General features: G+C 39.6%; 1 protein-coding gene and 1 long non-coding RNA gene across 2 annotated transcripts; both read right to left on the bottom strand.

The window, feature by feature from the left end:
• Nucleotides 1-2465: 2465 nt before the first annotated feature.
• On the bottom strand, nt 2466-3724 carry LOC132954442 (uncharacterized). Its single transcript, XR_009665763.1, has 2 exons — nt 3672-3724; nt 2466-2865 (listed from the first exon to the last, which is right to left on the bottom strand). It is a non-coding gene; the product is annotated as an uncharacterized LOC132954442 (long non-coding RNA).
• A 4749-nt stretch (nt 3725-8473) lies between these two features.
• On the bottom strand, nt 8474-14551 carry LOC132981301 (E3 ubiquitin/ISG15 ligase TRIM25-like). The gene is made up of 8 exons (XM_061047440.1): nt 14428-14551; nt 11891-12509; nt 11585-11680; nt 11233-11466; nt 10495-10663; nt 10271-10309; nt 9411-10106; nt 8474-8721 (listed from the first exon to the last, which is right to left on the bottom strand). The coding sequence occupies exons 2-7, from the start codon at nt 12488-12490 to the stop codon at nt 9877-9879; spliced, it is 1368 nt and encodes a 455-aa protein (XP_060903423.1). The 5' UTR covers nt 12491-12509; nt 14428-14551; the 3' UTR covers nt 8474-8721; nt 9411-9876.
• Nucleotides 14552-22135: the final 7584 nt, after the last annotated feature.

Genomic DNA, 22135 nt, shown 5'->3' with positions numbered 1-22135 from the left:
TCAGCATTCACATGTGGTTATCACAGATTTGGTTATCCAGATACATGTCTTTCCTGACTTATGTTAAATAGAACTTGTATAGCACTCTAGTCTTCTGACTATTCACAGCGCTTTTACACTGCAGGTCACACCTACCCGTTAATTATAGTTTGGAAATACCTTGGCCAGTACTTAATTATTTTCTGCTGATGGTGTCAAGCTACATATGATCATGTGTACATGATAGGAGAAAGCTACACATTCATATCACATTCATTCAAAAACACATGTAGCTGTTGTTCTTCTCCCAGGACCTCTACAATGTGTGAGCCTACATGTTTTCTCACATACAGCATACTCCACAATGTATATTTTCTTTAGTCATACTATAGGTAAAATATGTTTTTTTAACAGTCATATGACTGGAGGGTGCCACAGTCATGGTAAATGGACTTGAGATAGTGCTTCTCTAGTCTTCTGACTACACAAGCGCTTTTACACTGCAGGTCACACCTACACATTCACACCCTGCTGGTAGAGACTGCGCTGTGTAAAGTGACCATCAGAAGTAACTAGTCCTATTCGTACACATTCATACGCTGCCGATGAAACAGCGGGAGCAACTTTGGGGGAAGTGTATTGTCACACATTGGACGTGGCTGAAGGAGCTGGGGATCGAACCCCTGACCTTCCAGTTGAGAGATCCACAGGCGCCCATCATGGAGGGATTCACATGTATTAGGTACAGTAGGATATATCTGAAGGAGTTTTCAATAATGTCTGTGTGGGTTCTCAGTAATTCAGTTCATGGTAAATTGAAGCTTCAACCAACTTTCATTTCCTTTGATCGAGCTTTGTTTGTTTTTGATAAGAGGCCTAATGCATAAATATCAGGGTCAGCAAACAGTAGTGTGACAATTGATAGCCAGGCCTTATGGTTACAGTCATGCTACCTGTTGAAATTCAAGTTTTCTGTATGGTGTATTTTAACTCTGCACGAGACCCTTTACACTGTGTTAAACTGTGTGCCTGCTGGGTTGCTTAATTCTGATTTGACTCGCCTGAATGAACTACAGTAACTGTGTTATGGGTTGTGTTTGGACCACAGGAGAACAGATAGCATATTAAAACTTTAATATTCACTTTGCAGGTACAGGAGAAATAAGTTATGATATAAGTTAAGTTATATGGAGGGGTAAAGCAGAAAGCTGCATTTGTTCACAGGTTGCACACAGTAAACAATGTAGAAACACTGGAATTCAGAGCTACACGAAAACACACAAGTTATGATGAAAAACTCACTCCGGGTTGTCGTAGCAGGGAAACCACAAGTGGGCAAGGGGAGAGGAAGACATAAATCTAAATCAGTTCTAAAGTAAGTGCTGGAACATCTTGCATGGAAAAGTAAAGAACAGCCTGGCAGTGTCTGGAGCGGAGGGGTGAGTGACATAGTGAAGGCAGGGGAACAAAACTGTGACACAATGTGCCTCATGATTATCGGCATGTTTATGTGCACCCCTTTTAAAACAGTCACATGGTAATTATCTCTAAGCAACATCATCCAGAGGGAGCAATGATATGAATATATGACCTAATCGTTAATTTTGTTTCCCAGACAGAAATGTTTCCCTGCTCCTCCCCCACTTTCTGTCTTTCTACACGTTTCAGCAGACTAGCTCCGAGTTCACAGCTTGTTGTTTTTTTGCTCATGACAAAATCCATTTGATGCAATTGTGATTTACACCTACAACTGTTGAGGACACCTGGCTGTGGCGGAGGGATTGTCATAGTGAAAAGTCCCACAGTGATGTTATCAGATCTACCTCATGTCCAATCAGATTATTTGGTCGGAACTTCCTTGTTTTTGAACCTTTTTAAAACTGTCCACCTGACCTCAAGTCATCATTTCAGTGTAAATTAAAATCTACCTGCATGTGCTGCAGCGGAAGACACCCACGGCCATGGAGGGATTCACGCTTACTGGGAAAACTGTTTTCGATAATGTCTGTGTAGATTCTCAGTCATCCAGATCATGGTAAATCAAAGCTTCCACCAAGTCAAGTTTCTTTTGGATTCGATTGTTTTCAACATGATGCATTTTATGGCTTTTTGTAGACTTTAAAGAGCCCATATTATGCCCTTTTTGGGGTTTGTATATTTAATCTATGTTCCTACTTTTGTACGTTCACAATAGGTAAAGTCCGAAAAAAGTGTCTGTTTTCATGTACTGCTCCCCCTTGCTCCCTCTCCGCTCTGAGTCCGTCAGCTACACTCTGCTGAGCCCACACTGTTAGAGCCATAGACTGTAAAAATAAGCTAACAAGCTGATCTCGTCTGTTAGCGTTGCTGTTGTCTTAGCTGTTGTTGGTCAAGAAGAAATTAATGTCAGTTCAAGGCCTTTTCAAATGTGAGCTATAAACTTAACTGCTAAATTATTTTACTGTGACCAACACGTTGTAGTGCTCCAGTTAATCAGAGACAGTCAATTCAGATTTAAAAAAAGTTTATTTAAACATTTTATGAAAAAAAAAAAACTTCAATAAACAACCCCTGGCTTCATTAACCATGTGGAAAATAAGTAAGGGAGACCATCAGGTTGAACTGCTGGAACATAGGAGAAAGTATAAAAAATAATTTAACAAATAAATCCAAACAAAAATCTAATAAAGTATAAAGATCCTGGATGATTGTTTGACTGTTAAACTATGATGGAAAAACAAATCCAACACAACCCTCCAGCATCTGGCCTGTCAAACACAGGGCAACATCATGGAAAGAAAAATAAATTAAATATTGACCTGGATCTCTGTGTTTTATCTGAGGATGACTATGGTAGCCTTCTCACTGTTCACTATCACAAAGCTCCAGACTCTGTCCACCTTCTTACTGTTCACTGTCACAAAGCACCAGACTCTGTCCACCTTCTCACTGTTCACTGTCACAAAGCACCAGACTCTGTCCACCTTCTCACTGTTCACTGTCACAAAGCACCAGACTCTGTCCACCTTCTCACTGTTCACTGTCACAAAGCTCCAGACTCTGTCCATCTTCTCACTGTTCACTGTCACAAAGCTCCAGACTCTGTCCACCTTCTCACTGTTCACTGTAACAAAGCTCCAGACTCTGTCCACCTTCTCACTGTTCACTATCACAAAGCTCCAGACTCTGTCCACCTTCTCACTGTTCACTGTCACAAAGCACCAGACTCTGTCCACCTTCTTACTGTTCACTGTCACAAAGCACCAGACTCTGTCCACCTTCTCACTGTTCACTGTCACAAAGCTCCAGACTCTGTCCACCTTCTCACTGTTCACTGTCACAAAGCTCCAGACTCTGTCCACCTTCTCACTGTTCACTGTCACAAAGCTCCAGACTCTGTCCATCTTCTCACTGTTCACTGTCACAAAGCTCCAGACTCTGTCCACCTTCTCACTGTTCACTGTCACAAAGCACCAGACTCTGTCCACCTTCTCACTGTTCACTGTCACAAAGCACCAGACTCTGTCCACCTTCTCACTGTTCACTGTCACAAAGCTCCAGACTCTGTCCACCTTCTCACTGTTCACTATAACAAAGCTCCAGACTCTGTCCACCTTCTTACTGTTCACTGTCACAAAGCACCAGACTCTGTCCATCTTCTCACTGTTCACTGTCACAAAGCTCCAGACTCTGTCCACCTTCTTCAGTTGTACAGATGTCGATCAGCTCCTCTGGGTGATGGCAGAGAGGACTCTTCATCTGGGAGTAAGGTAATTTATACCACAGTGGATGAGCAGGGCATCTGGCACAGGTGAAAGAAGGAGGAGGTTCCTTCAAACTAAGCGACCCCAGCCTGACCTCTGTAACAGGTGTTCAGACAAAGGTTGAAATTAGTCATTTTTAGTTTCTGTTGATTGTAAAATGGAAAAGAAAACATCACCTTTCTATTTAACATTTAGCTGGTGTATGACTCAGTGTGATTTTTATTTTAGAAGACTGTATTGCTAACCTAGCTTAAATATAGCTTAAATATAGAACGATTTCGTTAAAAACAGAGGACCCAGCAGCCCACGTATTTTCAATAATGATCAAAATAGCGGGATTTTTTAAAAACACAGTGTGTTTAAATATTAGACTTTGAATACGGTGGTTTGTTGTACTTACACATTTCTTCATAAGACTCGTAGACTGGCGGAGCGCTTTCGGCGTAGCTGGGCTGCGTAAGTCATCAGGGCAATACGCTAAATGGGCGGGGCGTCTTACCAGGGCTCCTCCCGCCGGATCCTACTGCGCAGACTCTGGCTCCAAATGACGTCAAAATCGCAAGATGGAAGCGCCCCTAAGCGACATATTTTGGCTTCAAGAACGTTGGGAACAGCTACAGTGCGCGCCCACTGGTTAGACCCCACGTGGGCCAAGTCTGCTCTGATTGGTCTGCCGATCCGCTCTGTCGTTATTGGTCAGTCGCTCAGCACGGTTCTCGGAAATGTCCCGCCTCTTTTACCATATTTGGAATGTAGCCACTGGCTCCGTCTGAGGGTAGCATAAACATTAGCACCTTAGCACTACTGTGCTACTGCAGGCTACGGCATATCGTGGGCGTGCTACAGAAGTTAACGGGCGTGTAACATGAGCTGCAGGGCTTGCCACAACGAGCCAATGGGCTTAGATCAGTGATCTCACACTGACAATGACGTCGGACTGACAACTTTTTTATCGAGGGGGCCTAGAACCGAGCGTTACATGCAGCTAATGCTACAGCTAACAGGAGGACGTAGGAGAAGCCGTGTTTCCGCGGACTTTGAATTTTTGCAAATAGATGTGCCTAAACATGCACAGGACACTTTGAAAACACACTAAAGAGCATATAAAACCAGAAAAAGCATAATATGGGTTTAGCAAACACAGAAAGTATGATGATTGATAGCCAGACCTTATGGTTATAGTTATACCTTTTGGAGCCTAAATTCATTTAACTGTACACGGAACCCTTCACACTGTGTAATGTGTACCTGCATTATTTCATCACGGAATACAAGGTGGAGTCTAAAATTGTGCTGTTCAGAAAGCCGAGACTCCTGGGCCCATATCCACAAACATTCTGAGAATCCTCTCAGAGAGCTCCTAACTTGGCTCAAAAAATACTAGCAAGGACTTTTAGCCTAGGAGTGATTTAGCAACTCTGAGCAAGGAAGAAACTTCTATCTTAGTGAGAGGATGTGGTTGAACCCGCTGTTGCTAGATACATTTTTTTCAGAAACTGTGATTGGTTAATAAAGAAAAAAATGCGATAAAAAGGAAATCATAGAATCTATGACATTGTGTAATTATGAACACTATGAAATTAGCATCTGTGTGATAATATTTAAGACAGAGGCTACTTTAAAAGTATATAACTTACAAAATGTTTGAAATCAGAAGCTCAGTGGTGCAGCGGTCTCTTCACATGCTGATAATAGCAACATGTGAAGAGCCTTACATGTAGAGAAACTCAACATGCATGTCTCACTTTGTACTGAATAAAGTCATAGATGAATTGAAATGTCTGCACAAATAATTTTTGTCTGTTTGGCCCAACTATGATTCAAAAAAAAAAAAAAGATTCATTATTCTTCATGTAGCCTAGTGTTTGGACATTTTTACACCCTAGGAGCTCTCTTAAGGGTTGAGAGTCTCTTTGTGAATAACTCATCTTTACAAGGATCTAGTCCTAACTTTGAGGGGAAATTGTTAGAAAATGTCATGATTCTAAGAATTGTTTTAGAACTTGGTCACTAGGAGCAACTCTTAATACTTAAAGGGATACTTCACCCGTTTGCATCAATCTTTGTATCATTAGAAACCTGGTAGTATTTTTGAATGGTCGTGCATCCCGCCCTCATTTTCCCCTGAGACTGGAAATCTTTGTATTTCTAAGTCTGAAAGGGAGCTTCTGATGACGCAAAAATCATAATTTTGTGTCATTGGAAGCTGTTGCGGTTAGCAAGGTGAAACTACAACGCTAGTTCCTCATATTTTCAACCACTGAAGCTACTTTATTGCTGGTCACCGCCGAGCTGGGGCGGACTGGTAGTGTCGGTGCTCTCACTGTTTGTCTATGGAAACAGATATAGAGTCTGTTTTCTGTTAGGAATTTCCAAGATGCCAATTCCTTCTGTGTTGAAGTAAATTACGTCTGTAAACCTGACCTTAGTGGGAGTGGCCTGTGGTGCTGTGCATTCTGGGATTTGGTGTCTTTCATCCACATGAGCCAAAAAGACACTTTCTGCCTTTTCGACCAAGAAGGCACCGACTTCAAAATGTGTTTCACATTTCTACTACATATATGACCCAATGTCAATACAGATTCATGTTTCAACGGGTGAAGGATCCCTTTAAGATGCATACACTCTGGAGATTGAACCTGGAGTTACAGGTCATCACCAATGTCCTTTTTCATGAGCTTGTTCTTCTAAATAGAACAAAATGTAGGGCAAACAGCTACGGATACTACGATATCAGGCTGTATTAACTTGTTTGTCCCCCAGAGTTGGAGATGCATTATTTATGTACTGTGCAATCTTTATTTTCATTTTAAGTTATTGAAGTTATGCAGCCCTTCACACATAGTTAGAGACAATTGTTAAATATTTCAAATTGAATAAAACGCAATTTCTATGCATATAGTTGATAAGGTTGGCAGTGTGCCGACACTATGTCCTTATTCCGTTATAAAGGTGGTAGTGTTGTACGACAATGCTTTCTTGCCAAACCGGTTGCTGCAAAGCAATTAAACGTCTGCATTATGTTTCTGTTCGTCAGTATGTTGTTCTCCTCTCTTTTGTGAATGTTGTCATTCCATTTGGATTACACATAGCATTGATATAAAGGTTAATATTGTCATTATAGCGTTGTGTAGCGGACTCTACTTCTGCGTTGTTTATTAACATCTCTTCCTTCTCTTCCTTTCCTTAGCTCGGGAAATCCCCCGAGCCCCCTCCCCTCTGACAGGGATAGTCTCCCGCTGTGAGGAGCATATGTGAACGGCTAGGTCGGGAGAATCTCCGGAGAAGTCCTCCTGTCCTCTAGATATCATCCAGAGTGCATATGTGAAAACGGCTTATGTCACTCATTACTTTTTCACTCATCCTGCCTCTGCTCCAGACACTGCCAGACTGTTCTTTACTTTTCCATGCCAAGATGTTCCAGCACTTACTTTAGAGCGTATTCTCTGTTGCCAAACCTGCCTGCCTCCCACCTGACTGCCTTGTTGTTATCCCTGGAAATCACTTCAGCCGTCTTCAGGGTCTTCCTCTCCCCTTGCCCGCTTGTGGTTTCCCTGCTACGACAACCCGGAGTGAGTTTTTCATCATAACTTGTGTGTTTTCGTGTAGCTCTGAATTCCAGTGTTTCTACATTGTTTACTGTGTGCAACCTGTGAACAAATGCAGCTTTCTGCTTTACCCCTCCATATAACTTAACTTATATCATAACTTATTTCTCCTGTACCTGCAAAGTGAATATTAAAGTTTTAATATGCTATCTGTTCTCCTGTGGTCCAAACACAACCCATAACACAGTTACTGTAGTTCATTCAGGCGAGTCAAATCAGAATTAAGCAACCCAGCAGGCACACAGTTTAACACAGTGTAAAGGGTCTCATGCAGAGTTAAAATACACCATACAGAAAACTTGAATTTCAACAGGTAGCATGACTGTAACCATAAGGCCTGGCTATCAATAGTCACACTACTGTTTGCTGACCCTGATATTTATGCATGAGGCCTCTTATCAAAAACAAACAAAGCTCGATCAAAGGAAATGAAAGTTGGTTGAAGCTTGAACTGTTCTTTATGCGTTACATTAACGTCCACTGGACTTTAAAATGATTTTCTTTACATGCACTCTGTGAGTAGGTTACATACACTGTAAGATTGTTTCTCATTGTCCACTGCACAGCTCCTACATTACACCTTTTGTACATTTTAATTAGTTTTTATATTTTACATTTTTCAATTCTATTTTATATATTGTAATATCTTCTTATACTGTATTATTTAAATTGTTGCTAGTTCTGCTTTATTTCCTCTTTAATTGTTTAGCACCAATACACCAAGTCAAATTCCTTGTATGTGTAAATATACTTGGCAATAAAACCTCATTCTGAAGTATTAAATTACACTTTTTTTTACTCAAAACATTGAATGAGAAAATTAAATGAACATCTGAATGAGACACAAAAGGCGGTTTATATGGTTGTTGTCCTCTGTAGTTAAAACAGCAGAAGAAAAACAAACATGTTTAGCTGCTCCTTAAAGAAGGAATGAAAACAATAATATATGATGGAGAAAAAAGATCCTTTATTAATACATGTCAAAGCAATAATCCTTAACATTTGAGGATAATCATGTACATAAGGGGAACAAACTTTACCATGATGACAGAATGTTATATTTTCAATGAAACGAATGCAGAGCTCACCTCGTCTGACACCGTGCAGCAGCACACTTCATCAATCATTTACAGACGGGTGTCATTACTCAACAAGCCTTTTATTGCACAATGCAAAGCGTCAAGTGTACTCCCCATCATGTGATATACTGATAACCTCCACCTAAAAGAGCAAATACATCTGCTACTGCATCTACTCTTTTTTGTGAGGCCGTGGATTGCCTTTAGTGGATTTTCCAGATGAAGGATGGTCTTTGTCTTTCTTAGTGAAATCAGACTGTTTGGCACCCTGTTTACCTCCACCTGGAGCACCGGGGGGCTTTTTATCTTGTTCTGAAAAATAAATACATATATATATATATATATATATATATATAAACATAATATTCTGAAATATGTGCACTTTTAAAACCTTGATTCTGTGAAGTACAACTGTGAGAAAACCTGATTTTGTAGTCATTACTAAAATGGGTTCTGAATGTGAAAAGCCTCCAGAGTTTTCAAACATCTTAGCAAATACGTAGCTCAGGTTGTTTCAACTTTGTAAGAGAGCTATGAGCTGTTTGATTCATTTTTCAAACATCTCTAATCAAACAACCGCCCTGCCCACATGACAAGACCTTAAGTACAAAGATTAAACTACACAAAGAGCTTACAAATACTGAGAAAATGGTTCCAGTTAAGAGCTCATTTATACAAAAAGTGTAACAAGGTTTATGATTTACAAAATGAAATATTGTTAGAAAACTCAGAGAAGCCATTTCAATGTTGAGCAACAGAAAATTATTTTTCAAAAGATTAAGCCAACAAACAAAGTGCAAGAATCAAATGATTAAACATGTTTTTCTTATCCATGAAGCCAAAAAAATATCATTTTCTAAATGTAATATTTCATATCATGCAAACATTACATGTATATCTGGTCAAGATTTTATTTCAAATGATGAGTCAGCAGGAAATGGTGTGCATGGAAAACAAAAATAACTTTTGAGTAAACAAGATAATAAAGATTTATGACATACTTTGGGACGACTGGTGACTGGAATCATTTTTCTTGTCTGTGTAAAGAAAAAGGGAACATGTCATTTGCTTAACAGCTTATCCTCACATTTTCTGTTCACCTATTTGATCATAATACAAAATACCTTGAGTACGTCATACACAGTGTGTTTGAGTGAAAACCTCAGAGACAGATCACAAAACCTGGACCGCTACATCTAAAGTATCTCCAGAGCTAGTTCAAAGTGTGTTCCTTCTGTGTGTTGTCGGTCTTGCACACATTTGCAGCCTTCTTTGGGATCCATTCGAACTGATTGGGTTCTCTCGCCTTTAAAGCTAAGTTTGGCTAAAAGGGTAAGTATTGTGTTTTGTTGTGTATTTTTGTGTGTGGAGTTGGTTGGTTTGATTTGACTTGTTCATGATCATCTTCTTGGGAAAAGTCATCGGATGAATGCTAAATTAAATATGATCAATATGGAGATCTTTTCATCACGCTATCATGATCAATAAAACATTGTGCTGATTCGATATCTTACTTGTCTTTGGTCCTGCCTTGAAAGGTGGACCCCTATGAGGGTGAGAGGACTGTGCATACTGGGATGAATTCCAGCCTGCATCTGGAGGAAAATAAACAGGGACAGGATATGGCTGGAAGATTGGCTGGATGGGCGCACGACCTGGACTGTGGGACCTTGGTGGTCTTCTCTGCTCTGGTGGATCTGGAAGTTTTAAGGTAGGAAGGGGAGTTAAAGAAACTTTCACACACTTACAACTGTTCTATCATATGTTAAAGATGTCTGTGCTTCAAAATGCTTGTCAAAGAGGCATCTGTAGTTTTGCTCCTTTAATTGTTTTGCTAAACAATCATCTTTGATGAACTTACCAGATTCAGGTCCAGCACTTGCAGAACTTTCAGATCCATCTGCAAATGGTATATAGTCAGTGCAGTGCATGTATTAGCTGATTTACAATGTGTCTCTTATTCCATTAAACTAAGCATTTCATTAATTTCACAATATTCCCTCATGACATGAGGTCATGAGACAAACATGTACTGTGGTGAAAAGTGATTGGCTTCATGTTAAACTTTCTGCACAGTGGGGTCACCTGGTTTTAGAGCCAGTAGTCTGTCTTCAACAGGCTGTTTGAAGAGCTCAGTCAGATGCTCCTTCAGCGCAGCAGCAAAGGCCTGTGTTGCTGTCACCTTCTTGGTATCCAGGTTGATTCGAGGGGCATAAGGGTCAAAGTTCACAACCCGTGGCAAGTCAAAGGAGGCCTGTGAGAAACAAGAGACAGCAAATACCCCAAGTTTTGTAAGACATGGGTCTAGCATGTGTAGGGTGTAGCACCATGCATATATCTGTTTGTGATAGCACCACTCAGAGGAGCCACAGACAGAAATGATCTCAACAGAAATTACATGAAGCTACTTATTTCCTCAATTCATTGATACATTAAAACATAGTGATAATGTAAACGGCAAAGCTGAAACACCCAAACATATTTGATCATAAATCACATAATACACCATCCGACTATCAAGGTTTCAGAACCAGGAAATGTTGGTATCATTGCTAAAAACAACACTGACTCATGTGGTCTGTTGCATTCTAAAATATTGTCGATTGATATATTATGTTGATTACAATCTTGATGCATCTGTAGCTATAGACGTTACACGATTGTTCTTCAAAATGTTGTGGTTGAAACGAAGCATTCACCAAAATAGCATCCAGTCCAATTCCCTTGCCTTGTCCCTAATGTTTTCCTCCTTTGTCTTCAGGCTAAGCATTAAATCCTCTCCCTTTTACCCTCCCTGACTGGTTTTTCATATTTTCCTCCCACCTGTAGAAAGGCCAGGGTCCGGGATTGACCAAGCAGACTGTTGATATTTTCTCTGGCTTTTCTCATGTTCTCAGCGTTCTCAGTAAACCTCTTCGTGAAGTCCTGCACTTTGGTCTGACCAATCTCCATCTCCCGGTCCACCTCATGCTGGGCCTCACGTTCCTCTAAAGCCAACATATCCCGTATCTGCTGATACATCCCTGCCAACGCCGTCTTCCTTTTGGTTGAAGCATCCTACACAAAAAGGAGCCATAAACACAAGACCAACTCAACAGAGGGACCACCATCACATATTTTTTTTAATGAAATGCTTCTTGACATGTTTTCTAATTTTGAGACAAAATTTAAATACCTTGAGCTTGCTCTGCACGTCTTTCATTTGGAACAAAACAGTCTCAGTCCTCTCAATCTTCGTGTCCAGCAAACCCAGCTTGTCCCTAAGGTCAGACTGAAAATAACAATACACCAAAAGTTGAAAACCACTTTAAAGTTAATAATAATAAAGTTATCTGCTGTGTGACTTGTAAATTCAACCTTGCACATCTAAACTTGAACCCTGTATTTTGCAGGAGGCAGATGCTTATTTTAACCTACAAGTCCATTAGAGTTTAAGTTGAGCTGAGCTGTAGTGTCATAAATGATATAGGTACCAACACACCTCTTTCTGGTTCCTCTGCTCCTCAGGTGAAATGAAGGGGCAGCCTTTGTGAACCTGTTGCAGGCAAAGGCTGCAGATTGGACGGCCATGTTCGCTGCAGTAAAACTCTATTAACTTGTGGTGGTCCATACAGAGATGCTCCGACAGGTCCCCGACAGCGTCACAAAGCTGGTGGGCACTAAATTTGGGATTTTCTCTGTGAGGTCGCAGGTGCTCCTCACAGAAAGAGACCATGCAGGTCAGGCAGGTCTGGGACGCTTCTGCCTCCATACATGTATCACAGCGTATGACATCATCTGTCTCCTTTTCTTTGCTCTCCTCCATGTCCTGGCTGGCTTTGCTTTTGTTGGACCTGAGGTTGAGGGTATTTACAATAGTGCTGATGACGGTGTTTTTCTTCAACTCAGGTCTGGTTGGGAAGACGGTCCGACACTGAGGACAGATGTAGGAGTTCTTCCAGTGGGACAGCAGGCAGTCCTGGCAGAAGTTGTGTCCACAGGGGATGGTCACCGGACAGTTAAAGGGGCTCAGACAGATGCTACAGGTCAGCTCATCCTCCAGACTCATCAGAGAAAACTGACTGTCATCCACTTCAGCCATGACTGGAGCTCTGATGACGCTGTGAGGGAGAAACGAAACCTAACTTGACAGGTGCATGAAAATTTTATTAAAATAAACTCACATTTCTGTTCAGTCAATTGGTTGAGGCTGAGAGGGAAAAATCTAAAAATCAAACTTCTAAAAAAACAATGAAAACATTTACGCTAAATTAACGTTATTGTAATGTTAATTGGTTGCCTATAGCAACCAGTATGAAGCAAGTAAACCAATACCAGTCACGCGACAGCATTCACAGCCTAAGCTAATTTGCAATACCCATCTCTAGATTGGCCTTTAACATGCATACAAATCAACAACAAATGCACAAAACCATCAACCAAGACAGAACAATACAGGTTACAAGATGTCATACAATAAAACTAATATAAACAGGTAGCACAAAATTATATTATATATAAATTATAAAAGTGAGAAAACATATGTAGACTAAGCCAGGATCCGACTGAACAACAAATTCAACAGAAATAGAAGTTAAGTTTGATAGGACACGCTAGTGGGAAAAGCCTGAGTCAAAATTCATTTTATTGTGTTTCATAGCCTAATTCACTCATCGAAACTACCATGGCAACCTGGTATATTATTATTTCCTTTCTTTCTGCCTCCCTGCCCTACTAATTTCTACCATTGGATTCGGAAATATTAGTTAGCATTAATATGTCACCCTGAAGTTGGCTAATTGACTCTGCTAACTAGCTATTTAGTTTTTATATGTGGGTGCTATACTTTTGTATGTGAGCAGTTAGCAATTAGCATTAAAGTAAATACAAATTAACAATCACATTTTATGAGGACATGTTAAGAAGGTAGCCTACTATTTATGTAATTATACATGTATTTCATTCAAACAAACAACGTGGGGGCTGATGCCCTGTCCCGTGGGGGAGATATAAACTTGTTTTGCATTGTTTTGAATCAATGTAAACCTTTTGAATGAAAAGGAGCAGAAAGAAAACTAATCTTATATAATCTGCCCCTCTAAACTATGACTTGAATGGCTGTCCCACTTTACCAATACTGCACTGTCCCAGTTCACTCGTAGTGTATTGGTAAACTGGTACAGTGTCAAAATTGACCCAAAAATAAAATAAATTAAATGTTGTTTTATTTCGATTAATCATTATAATCCATTTAATATATCAAAATTACAAGCTATTCATTACTTTTTAAAATTATTTTTAAGACCTTAACATCGTCCATCTAAAAATGCTTTGTCATTGTGCTTTCCACGCCCAAGACAGTGAGGTCATACCCACATAAACTTTATTTTTTTAATCACATACTTTATTATGATTAGCTCAAGCTGCAACAGTGAAATCGTAACTCTCCTGGTCGCTTTTTAGCTCCAAACAGTGTTCAAGGACCCATTTTTCCTTTGAGTAAAGTTTGTGTATTTAGTTCAGAAAATATAGCACAGATTGTTTGACTTCTCCAACCTTCAAATCTCACCACCAAATCTACAATCTAGTGCACCTTTAAAACCAATTTACCCTTTTGCAAGTGCTGCTAACTCCAAATTAATCACAGAAATACAGCCTTCTCTTTCTCCCTCTCTCTCTCGCTATGGATGCATCTCTCTCCCTCTCTCTCTCTCTCTAGCTCGTCAGGGAGAAATGAAACCTAACTTGACAGGTGCATGAAAACCCAAAATAAACTCCAATTTTCCTTTCAGTCACTTGGTTGAGGCTGTGATGGAAAAAACAAAAATGTTTCAGCTTGAGTTTGTGAACCGTGCTCTGACAGGTCAAAACAATATGAAAACTAGGGTACAATCATTGTATAAACATTATATAACTTCATAATTGTAGTCTCTTTGAACACACTTACAAATTACTTGTTAAATGTATAAGCACCATCAATCATTACAAGATTTCTGTCTCTACGCGTTTAATTAATCATTCCTTTTAAAACCAACTTACCTTTTTGCAGCTAACTCCAAATTACAGATCTGTGAGAACCAAGATCTCGTGACTGACGCACAGCCGGAGCCAGACGTTTTTCTTTTGCCAGCCTTCTCTCTCTCTCTCTCTCTCTCTCTCTCTCTCTCTCCTTTTCTCTCTCTCTCTCTCTCTCCCGTCTCTCTCTCTCTCTCTCTCTCTCGCTCCAGTCTCTCTCTCTCTCTCTAACTCTCTCTCTCTCTCTCTCTCTCAAATTGAAATTCAAATGGCTTTATTGGCATGACGTTTGGGTTAAACATGTTGCCAAAGCAAAATATACAATACACATTATAATCATTTACATATGAAATTAAATAATAAATAAAAGAAAAATACAATTACATAAAAGAGTAATGGAAATTATTTACAGATGAGTAAACATGTCTTATTTTGTGACCAGACATGTATTGTGACATGAAGAACCTTGAATATAAATAACTTACATAGAACCCTCTCTCACTCGATGACATGCAGACACATATTCTGCTGATATCTCTACAGTCGAGCTCTCTTCTCCCAGAGTGATTCTCATCTGTTCCTCTTTAGGGAGGGAAAGAAAGCCGGGGATTCGATCATTAAATCTGGGAAAGAAGGTGTCTCTAATGTATTTATATTTGGGGCAGCTAGTGAGGAAATGAAGTTCAGTTTCCACCTGTCCTGTTCCACAGTGCACACACACACTCTGAGATCTCTCTAACCACTGTCTTCTATATCGACCAGTTTCTACGGCCAGTCTGTGATCACTGAGCCTGTATTTAGTCACTGTTTGTCTTTTAAGAGGTTCTTTTATTTCTCTTAAATATTGGGCTAATTTGAATTCCCTGTCCAGTAAACTATAGCATTATAATCTATGTATTGTTTGGGTTTCTAATTTCCACTGATTCATATATTTCTGTTTATTATCTTTGTCTGTTTGTTGAATTTGTGAGTTGGGGATCAGGACATTGCTTTAATATATGGATCTATGTGTGGTGTTTCTATCAGTGATCAGAGAGTGTGTGTGTTCTAAATAAGCTCTGTGTTGCTGTGACTCTGACTCGGACTGGATCAGGTGGTTCATGAACTTCAACCTTCTTTTTTTTAATGTGGATCAGTAGAGGGAACTGGCCCAGCTCGGCTCTACAGCCGTGGTTTGGACAATTTCTGTGGACTCGTAATCTGTTTTTACAAAACTCCAGATGGACTCTTTCCACTGGGTTTGAGTCCCAGAGCTGCTCTTTGATTAATGGGCCCCAGACTTCACTTCCATATAACAGAATTGGCTCAATCACACTTTTGAAAATTTTGATCCAAATTCTTATTGGGGGGTTGAGTTTGAACAAGTTTGTTCTTATGCTGTAATAAGCCCTACGAGCTTTATCAGCCAATGTACTCACAGCCTTACCAAAATGTCCTGATGCAGTGACCACTAGGCCCAGGTATGTGTACGCCATTGTGTGGTTTAATAATGTATCTCCCAATTTAAACAGATATTTTTGGCTTTGTGATCTTGCTTTCTTTTGAAATATCATGACTTCAGTTTTTTCTAGATTCACACTGATGTTCCAGTTTTCACAGTACTGATGGAGGATGTTTAGAAGCTCTTGTAGACCTTGTTCTGTTTGGGATAACAGTAACAAATCATCTGCATAAAAAAGACACTTCACATCTTGTCCCTGTAAGTCCAGTCCTGAGGCAGGACAGTCGTCCAGTAGTTTAGTTAAATGGTCGATATAAATGTTGAAAAGTGTCTGTGACAGATTACAGCCCTAATGGACCCCACGACATTGTTTAAAAAATTCAGTTATTTTTTGTCCAATTTTTACAGCACATTGATTTTCAGAGTATTTACATTTAATCAGATCATAAACTTTTCCTCCTACACCGTTTTGGAGCAGCTGATAGAAAAGGCAGTTGGAATCAAAAGCTTTCCTGAAATCTACAAAGCAAGATTGTTCTGTTGTTCTGTGTTTGGGGAGAAAGCCAATTTGGGATTTACTTAGAATGTCACCTTCAGTCTGGTAGGACAGGATTCTTGAATTTAATATACTACAGAACAGTTTCCCAGACTGGAACTGACACAGACTCCTCTATAATTATTGGGATTCAGTTTATCTCCATTTTTAAAAATAGGAGTAATCAGACCCTTGTTCCAAATCTCAGGATATACACCACTTTTTAAAACTAAATTAAATAATTGAAGCACAGCTGCTTGAAGTGTCCTGCTGCCGTGTTTTAACATCTCCGCTGACACCATCGATACCACACGCATTTCCATTCTTCAGGTTAGACATTTTGTCCTGTAGCTCTTCCATTGTAATCGGACTGTCTAAAGTATTTTGATTATTTTTATTACATTTTCTAATGATTTTAATTTATCTACCGTGATGATCTGATGTGTGTTTAAACCAAATTGTTCTGGATTTTGATATAAAGTGGAGAAGTAGCTTTTCCAAATGTCGCCGTTCTGAATGGCGATGTTGTTTCCAAAAACAGTTTTGGACTATTGCCTTTTCGATTTTCATCAATTCATTGTCTGAGTTTTGAGTTTTCTTCTGATTGATTATCTTTTTGTATTGTTGAAGGGCGGTGTGCATGACGCAGTTCTTTGTTTTTAGGATCGTTGTGTTTCCTGTTTGACAGTTTTCTGAGCTGTTTCCTGAAAGAGGAACATTCACTGTCAAACCACGGTTCTTTGGCTGGTTTTTGGTTCCATTTGGTACTTTGTCTCTTCATTTTGGATTCCTTCGCTAATTTAATAAATATTTGATTCAAATCTTTTGTAGCCAAATTAATGCTTTCTTTGTTTATGGGGTACTGTCTGCTTAGAAATGTATCTAGTATGTTTTGGATGTTAGCATTGTTAAATGTGTTGGTGTAGTGTGTGAGGCTGTTTTCTGTCCATTTGTAATGTTTGGGGAGGGTTAACAGGTCGTCATCGGGTGTGTTGTTAGGAGTCTGGGTCTCTAATGTCTTTAAATACAGTGTGATCTGATTGTGGTCTGATATGGGACATTGGGGTAGGACTGTGAATGCATTAATTTGGTCTGAATCGAGATCCGTGATTGCGTAATCTATTACACTGTTACCTAAAACAGAGCAGTAGGTAAACCTGCCCAGAGAATCTCCTCGGGTCCTACCATTCACTATATAGAGTCCTAGAGATTTACACATTTGTAAGATGTCTTTCCCATTCTTATTAACTGTACTATCATAGCTTTGTCTTTCTTCTGTAACCACAGGCTTAAGGGAGATATATTTAAATGAATATTTTCATCTGTATCAATACAATCTTTCTCTTTGCCAGTTCTGGCATTCAAATCCCCAAGTAGTAACACCGAACCGAGTGACTGGAAGTCAAGTATTTCTCTTTGGACTTCTTGGAGGTATTCTTCCGAATAATATGGGGAGCTTGAAGGGGGTAAATAAATAATGCATAAATAAACATCTTTGTAGTTTTCAATGAGTCCTTTTTTAATTTCGACCCAAATATGATTTTTCCCTTTTCGACGGGTGAGATATGATTGAAATGTTTTTGTTTATACCAAGTAAGGATTCCTCCTGACTGTCTGCCGTTTCTTATATGGGAATGTTTAACTGATGGTACACTCAGTTCAGTGTAGCCACTTGGGCAGTTTGAGGGGGTGTTCTCATGTTGCCATGTTTCCTGTAAGATTACAATATCAGTGTTTCCTATACTATTTACAAAATCATGGTTTGAAGTTTTCATTCCAAACATAGAGGACTTCAGTCCCTGAATATTCCAACTACCAACAGAAAAGGATGCAATTCTCTCAATTAAAAGTGTAGTGCTTCATAACAAAGTTTCCAAGATACCATAAATTCATTACAATCAAATATGTGCAGTATAAATTCAACATATGAACCAAATAGTTAATTAACTAATTAACTTTGTGATAAAAGGATAAATATTGTCTCTTATCTGGCGTTGCAGAGGAACCTTTGTTCTGGCAGCGACATCAGCGTAGGTGTCTCTCTCTGTTGGGATTTCTTTTAGTGGGGTGTACTCTAGAAGACGTTCATTTGGTTGTTCTTTCTGGGGGTAATGTTCCTGCAATTGATGAAGAGACAGCTGTGATGGGGGGAGCTGCTGCTGAGAGGCTCGGTGTCGCTGCCCAGGGTGGGGGTGAGGGTATATCTGCTCAGGGTGGGGGTGAGGGTATATCTGCTCAGGGTGGGGGTGAGGGTAAATCTGCCTTGGCTGGGGGTGAAGGTTTATCTGCCTTGGGTGGGGGTGAGGGTATATCTGCCCAGGGTAGGGGAGTTCTCTCTCTCTCTCTCAAAACAAAGGAGCTTATAGTGGACTACAGGAAGCTGCAGGGAGGAGAGCACGCCCCCATCCACATAGATGGGGCTGCAGTAGAGAGAGTCAGTAGCTTCAGGTTCCTTGGGGTAAACATCACTGAGGACCTGTCCTGCTCACACCTAACCGACATTGTTGTTAAGGCAGCGAGACAACGGCTCTTCTTCCTCTGCAGACTGAAGAGGTACGGTATGGACTCCAGGATACTCTGCAACTTTTACCGATGCACCATCGAGAGTATCCTGACTGGCTGCATCACCACCTGGTATGGAAATTGCAACGACTGCGACCGCAAAGCTCTGCAGAGGGTCGTGAAAACTGCACAGCACATCACCAGGTCTGATCTGCCATCCATACAGGACCTCTACACTCGGAGATGTTGGAGAAAAGCATCAGGACAAGAACCACCAGGCTCAAGAACAGCTTCTTTCCGAGCGCCACAAGACTCTTAAACTCCACAAGCCCCTTGAACTCCTAAACCCAGAAATCCACTGTCAAAGTCCCTTATAAATCACTATAATGAGTCTTTTTTTCTGACTTTGATGTCTTGTAAAAAAGAATTATTCCATAAGTAGAAAATGATTCTGATATGGTTAGACTTAGTAGTTGTTAGACTACATGCACAGGTACTATGAAGTACTATTACTGCACTTTTTGTGAAATCCACTGTCAAAGTCCATTATATGTCATATTGTTGAGTCTTATTTTTCTGACATTGATGTCATATAAAAACAAAATCTTCCATAAGTACATTTAGGTACTTTTACTGTGTACTTTCTGAGATAATACAGCACAATAATGAGCCTGTTCTTTTCTCAAACCCTGAGTGTCATGACTCTCTCACTCTGGCTCCCTCCTGATTGAGGTTCATTCCTTTCACCTGCTCTCACCTGCACACCAGCTCTCCATCTCCTCATCAACTCAGCAGTATATATACCCCGGCTCTCCACCCACTCATCGCCAGATCGTTGTATCAACTACTGCGGTAGACTACGGCTCAGGCTAAATTAAGATTTTGAAAAAACCTTTGAAATTAATCTTTTGTGCTTGTTTTGGTTTTTGAGTCTCACCCTGTTTTTCCTTTGCTTCAGGATCACCATTCACCCACCTGCCTTCCTGCTCAGCCTCTCTGGACTCAAAACTGCTCAGCCACACTCACACCCTGACTCTGGTCTGGTCAGCCTTCGTCCCCTTCACTCTGCTAACCTCCAGAATCTTCAACCCATCTTCATCTCCATTTACCACAATAAACCTCATTACCAATCAACCCCTCTGTTTATGTGTCCTGCATCTGGGTCCTAAATTCATTGGTCGTAACACTGAGGCCCTTTTCAAAAAACTGTTAATTCATCAAAACATTTTCTACATATTTATATAGGCCTACCTTTAACTTCATAAATACATGTCCTTTAACCTATTATTTGCCATCATAACCCACAACATTACAATGTGTATTAATTATAACGATTTTATATTTTAACAATAATTAAACTTATAAATAGACATCAGTTTTACCCTATATGTTCTGTTTAGCTTTGAGTGTGTGGGTTTGTTTTTACACTTATTTTACCTTGACCCTTATTTTTACCTTGACAATCAGAAAGCGTTAAACTCATAAACCCGCCTCTTCCTCTCCTTCTTGACGCGTTGAGGAGGTGATTTGTGCCGAGGACTTGACGGACGGAGAGGACTTTGTGTGCGCAATTCGGCGGAGAGTTATTTTCTCAACAAGTTTGTAGAATATTTGCATATAGGCTACCAGGTTTTTTCAAAGACCAATGTGGAATCAATGATGACAAATCGTCAAGGGTAGGTTTATTCTAAATAGTTGATGTTAATGTTCAACAGAGTAGCAGATGACAGTTGTATGCTAATGCTTTTTTCACTTTTCAAAAACCAATGCTGACATATTTCTTGTCTTTTTGTATCCTATAGAGGCAACATAACATATTAATGAAATGTTTCCAGTATACTACATCTCTTTGAAAGATATGTTACAATGTATTTAGCTAAGTGTGAAGATAGGGCCCCCATTGCGGGTGCTAAAGCGAACACCATTTTAACGCAAAGGCTTGCTCCGAAATTTAGGGAAGCCATTGCATTCATCAAAGGAAAATAATCATGAGACACAAATGATCATGAGACACATGATCAGGGGAAACTATCTCATCAAATGCATGATGTGTCTGTCTTTATTGTCCTACACGTAAAACCAGCAGGACATTTTGAAGTTGTCATCTGCGGTTAATATGCCTGCATCCCTTGTGAGTTGACAAATATGTAAAAAAAAAAAAATAATCCAATCCAATAAATGTTTATTTAGGCTTTATGGCATTGAACTTTTTCAACAAAGTTCTCATGCACTGCTGTGCATTCCTGCAACAAGTCCAGTGAGCTGTCACATAACTCACTGACCCAATGATAAACCCATAATAATCTTATGTAGCCTATTGTTATTTTAACTTTTACTCGACTTGCAGGAATTGTATTTGGCCAGTGCATGCACTAAAGTGCCTGCTATGGATGAGTTTGATTTGAATCATGTCAAAGTTGATGGTCTCAATCCTAGCTCACCCTAGCTGTTTATTATTAGCCCTTTATTAATGTATACCTTCTAGGTTTATGATTCTTTGTGTAGGTTCATGTCTGACTCTTTCTGACTCTCTCTGAAAAAATTTAGGTCGGCTTTGTCTGTATTTAAGTGGATGAAGGTTTCTTGGCCTATCAGTATCACAATTTCACTAATCATTTCTGGACCATGCTGTTAATACTTTGACTATTTTCGGCCAACTGAAGAATATTGCAGTCACTGGAACTAGGATTTAGCATTTCGTTAACAAAATGTAACATGAAGAATTTCATCTTTTATGCATTCTTTTTGATTTACTGATTCACTTTGTTCACAGATTGTTTTCTTTCTCAACATTTGGGAAGGTGAGTGCTATTTTAATATTTGATATGTAAAAAAAAGTCGATACAGCTCATGCACTTTGTCATTTACATATTACAAGTATAACAATACTTTGATTTAGATTTTTTTCCAATTAGAAAAGTCCAAGTTATTCTTGTGAAACACAATAAAGATGAAACGCTTCATTTTATGTGTTGGTGTAGTTGGCAAAGGCCATGATGGAGGCCTTTCCGGCATTGCCAGTTATGTCCTTTGGGACATCCAAGAAGGAGATGGCATTTGAGAGGACAAAGCTTGCACTATCTTTACTCAGTGGTTCAGGTAAGAAAGTATTTTCCCCTTTAAATGATATTAAAGGTTTGAGTTTTGTTGTATAACTGATAAACTTATTTTTTTTTTGATACTTTCTTTTTATTGATATTTTCAGAATAAAACAAGACAAAAGAAAAGAGGGGAATAAAAAACTAATTAAAAAA

Source organism: Labrus mixtus, chromosome 2, assembly GCF_963584025.1.
Source record: "Labrus mixtus chromosome 2, fLabMix1.1, whole genome shotgun sequence".
Lineage (NCBI taxonomy): Eukaryota > Metazoa > Chordata > Actinopteri > Labriformes > Labridae > Labrus > Labrus mixtus.
This window is presented reverse-complemented; position numbering and strand designations above follow the sequence as displayed.

What these genes read in the sequence shown, in the direction of transcription:
- LOC132981301 (XM_061047440.1), bottom strand. Translation starts at nt 12,490, where the DNA reads ATGGCTGAAGTGGATGACAGTCAGTTTTCTCTGATGAGTCTGGAGGAT. An exon ending in GGACCCTGGCCTTTCTACAG is followed by an intron (nt 10,664 to 11,232) that starts GTGGGAGGAAAA and finishes TGTTTCTCACAG; the next exon opens with GCCTCCTTTGACTTGCCACG. An exon ending in AAGTGCTGGACCTGAATCTG is followed by an intron (nt 10,107 to 10,270) that starts GTAAGTTCATCA and finishes TAAAACTTCCAG; the next exon opens with ATCCACCAGAGCAGAGAAGA.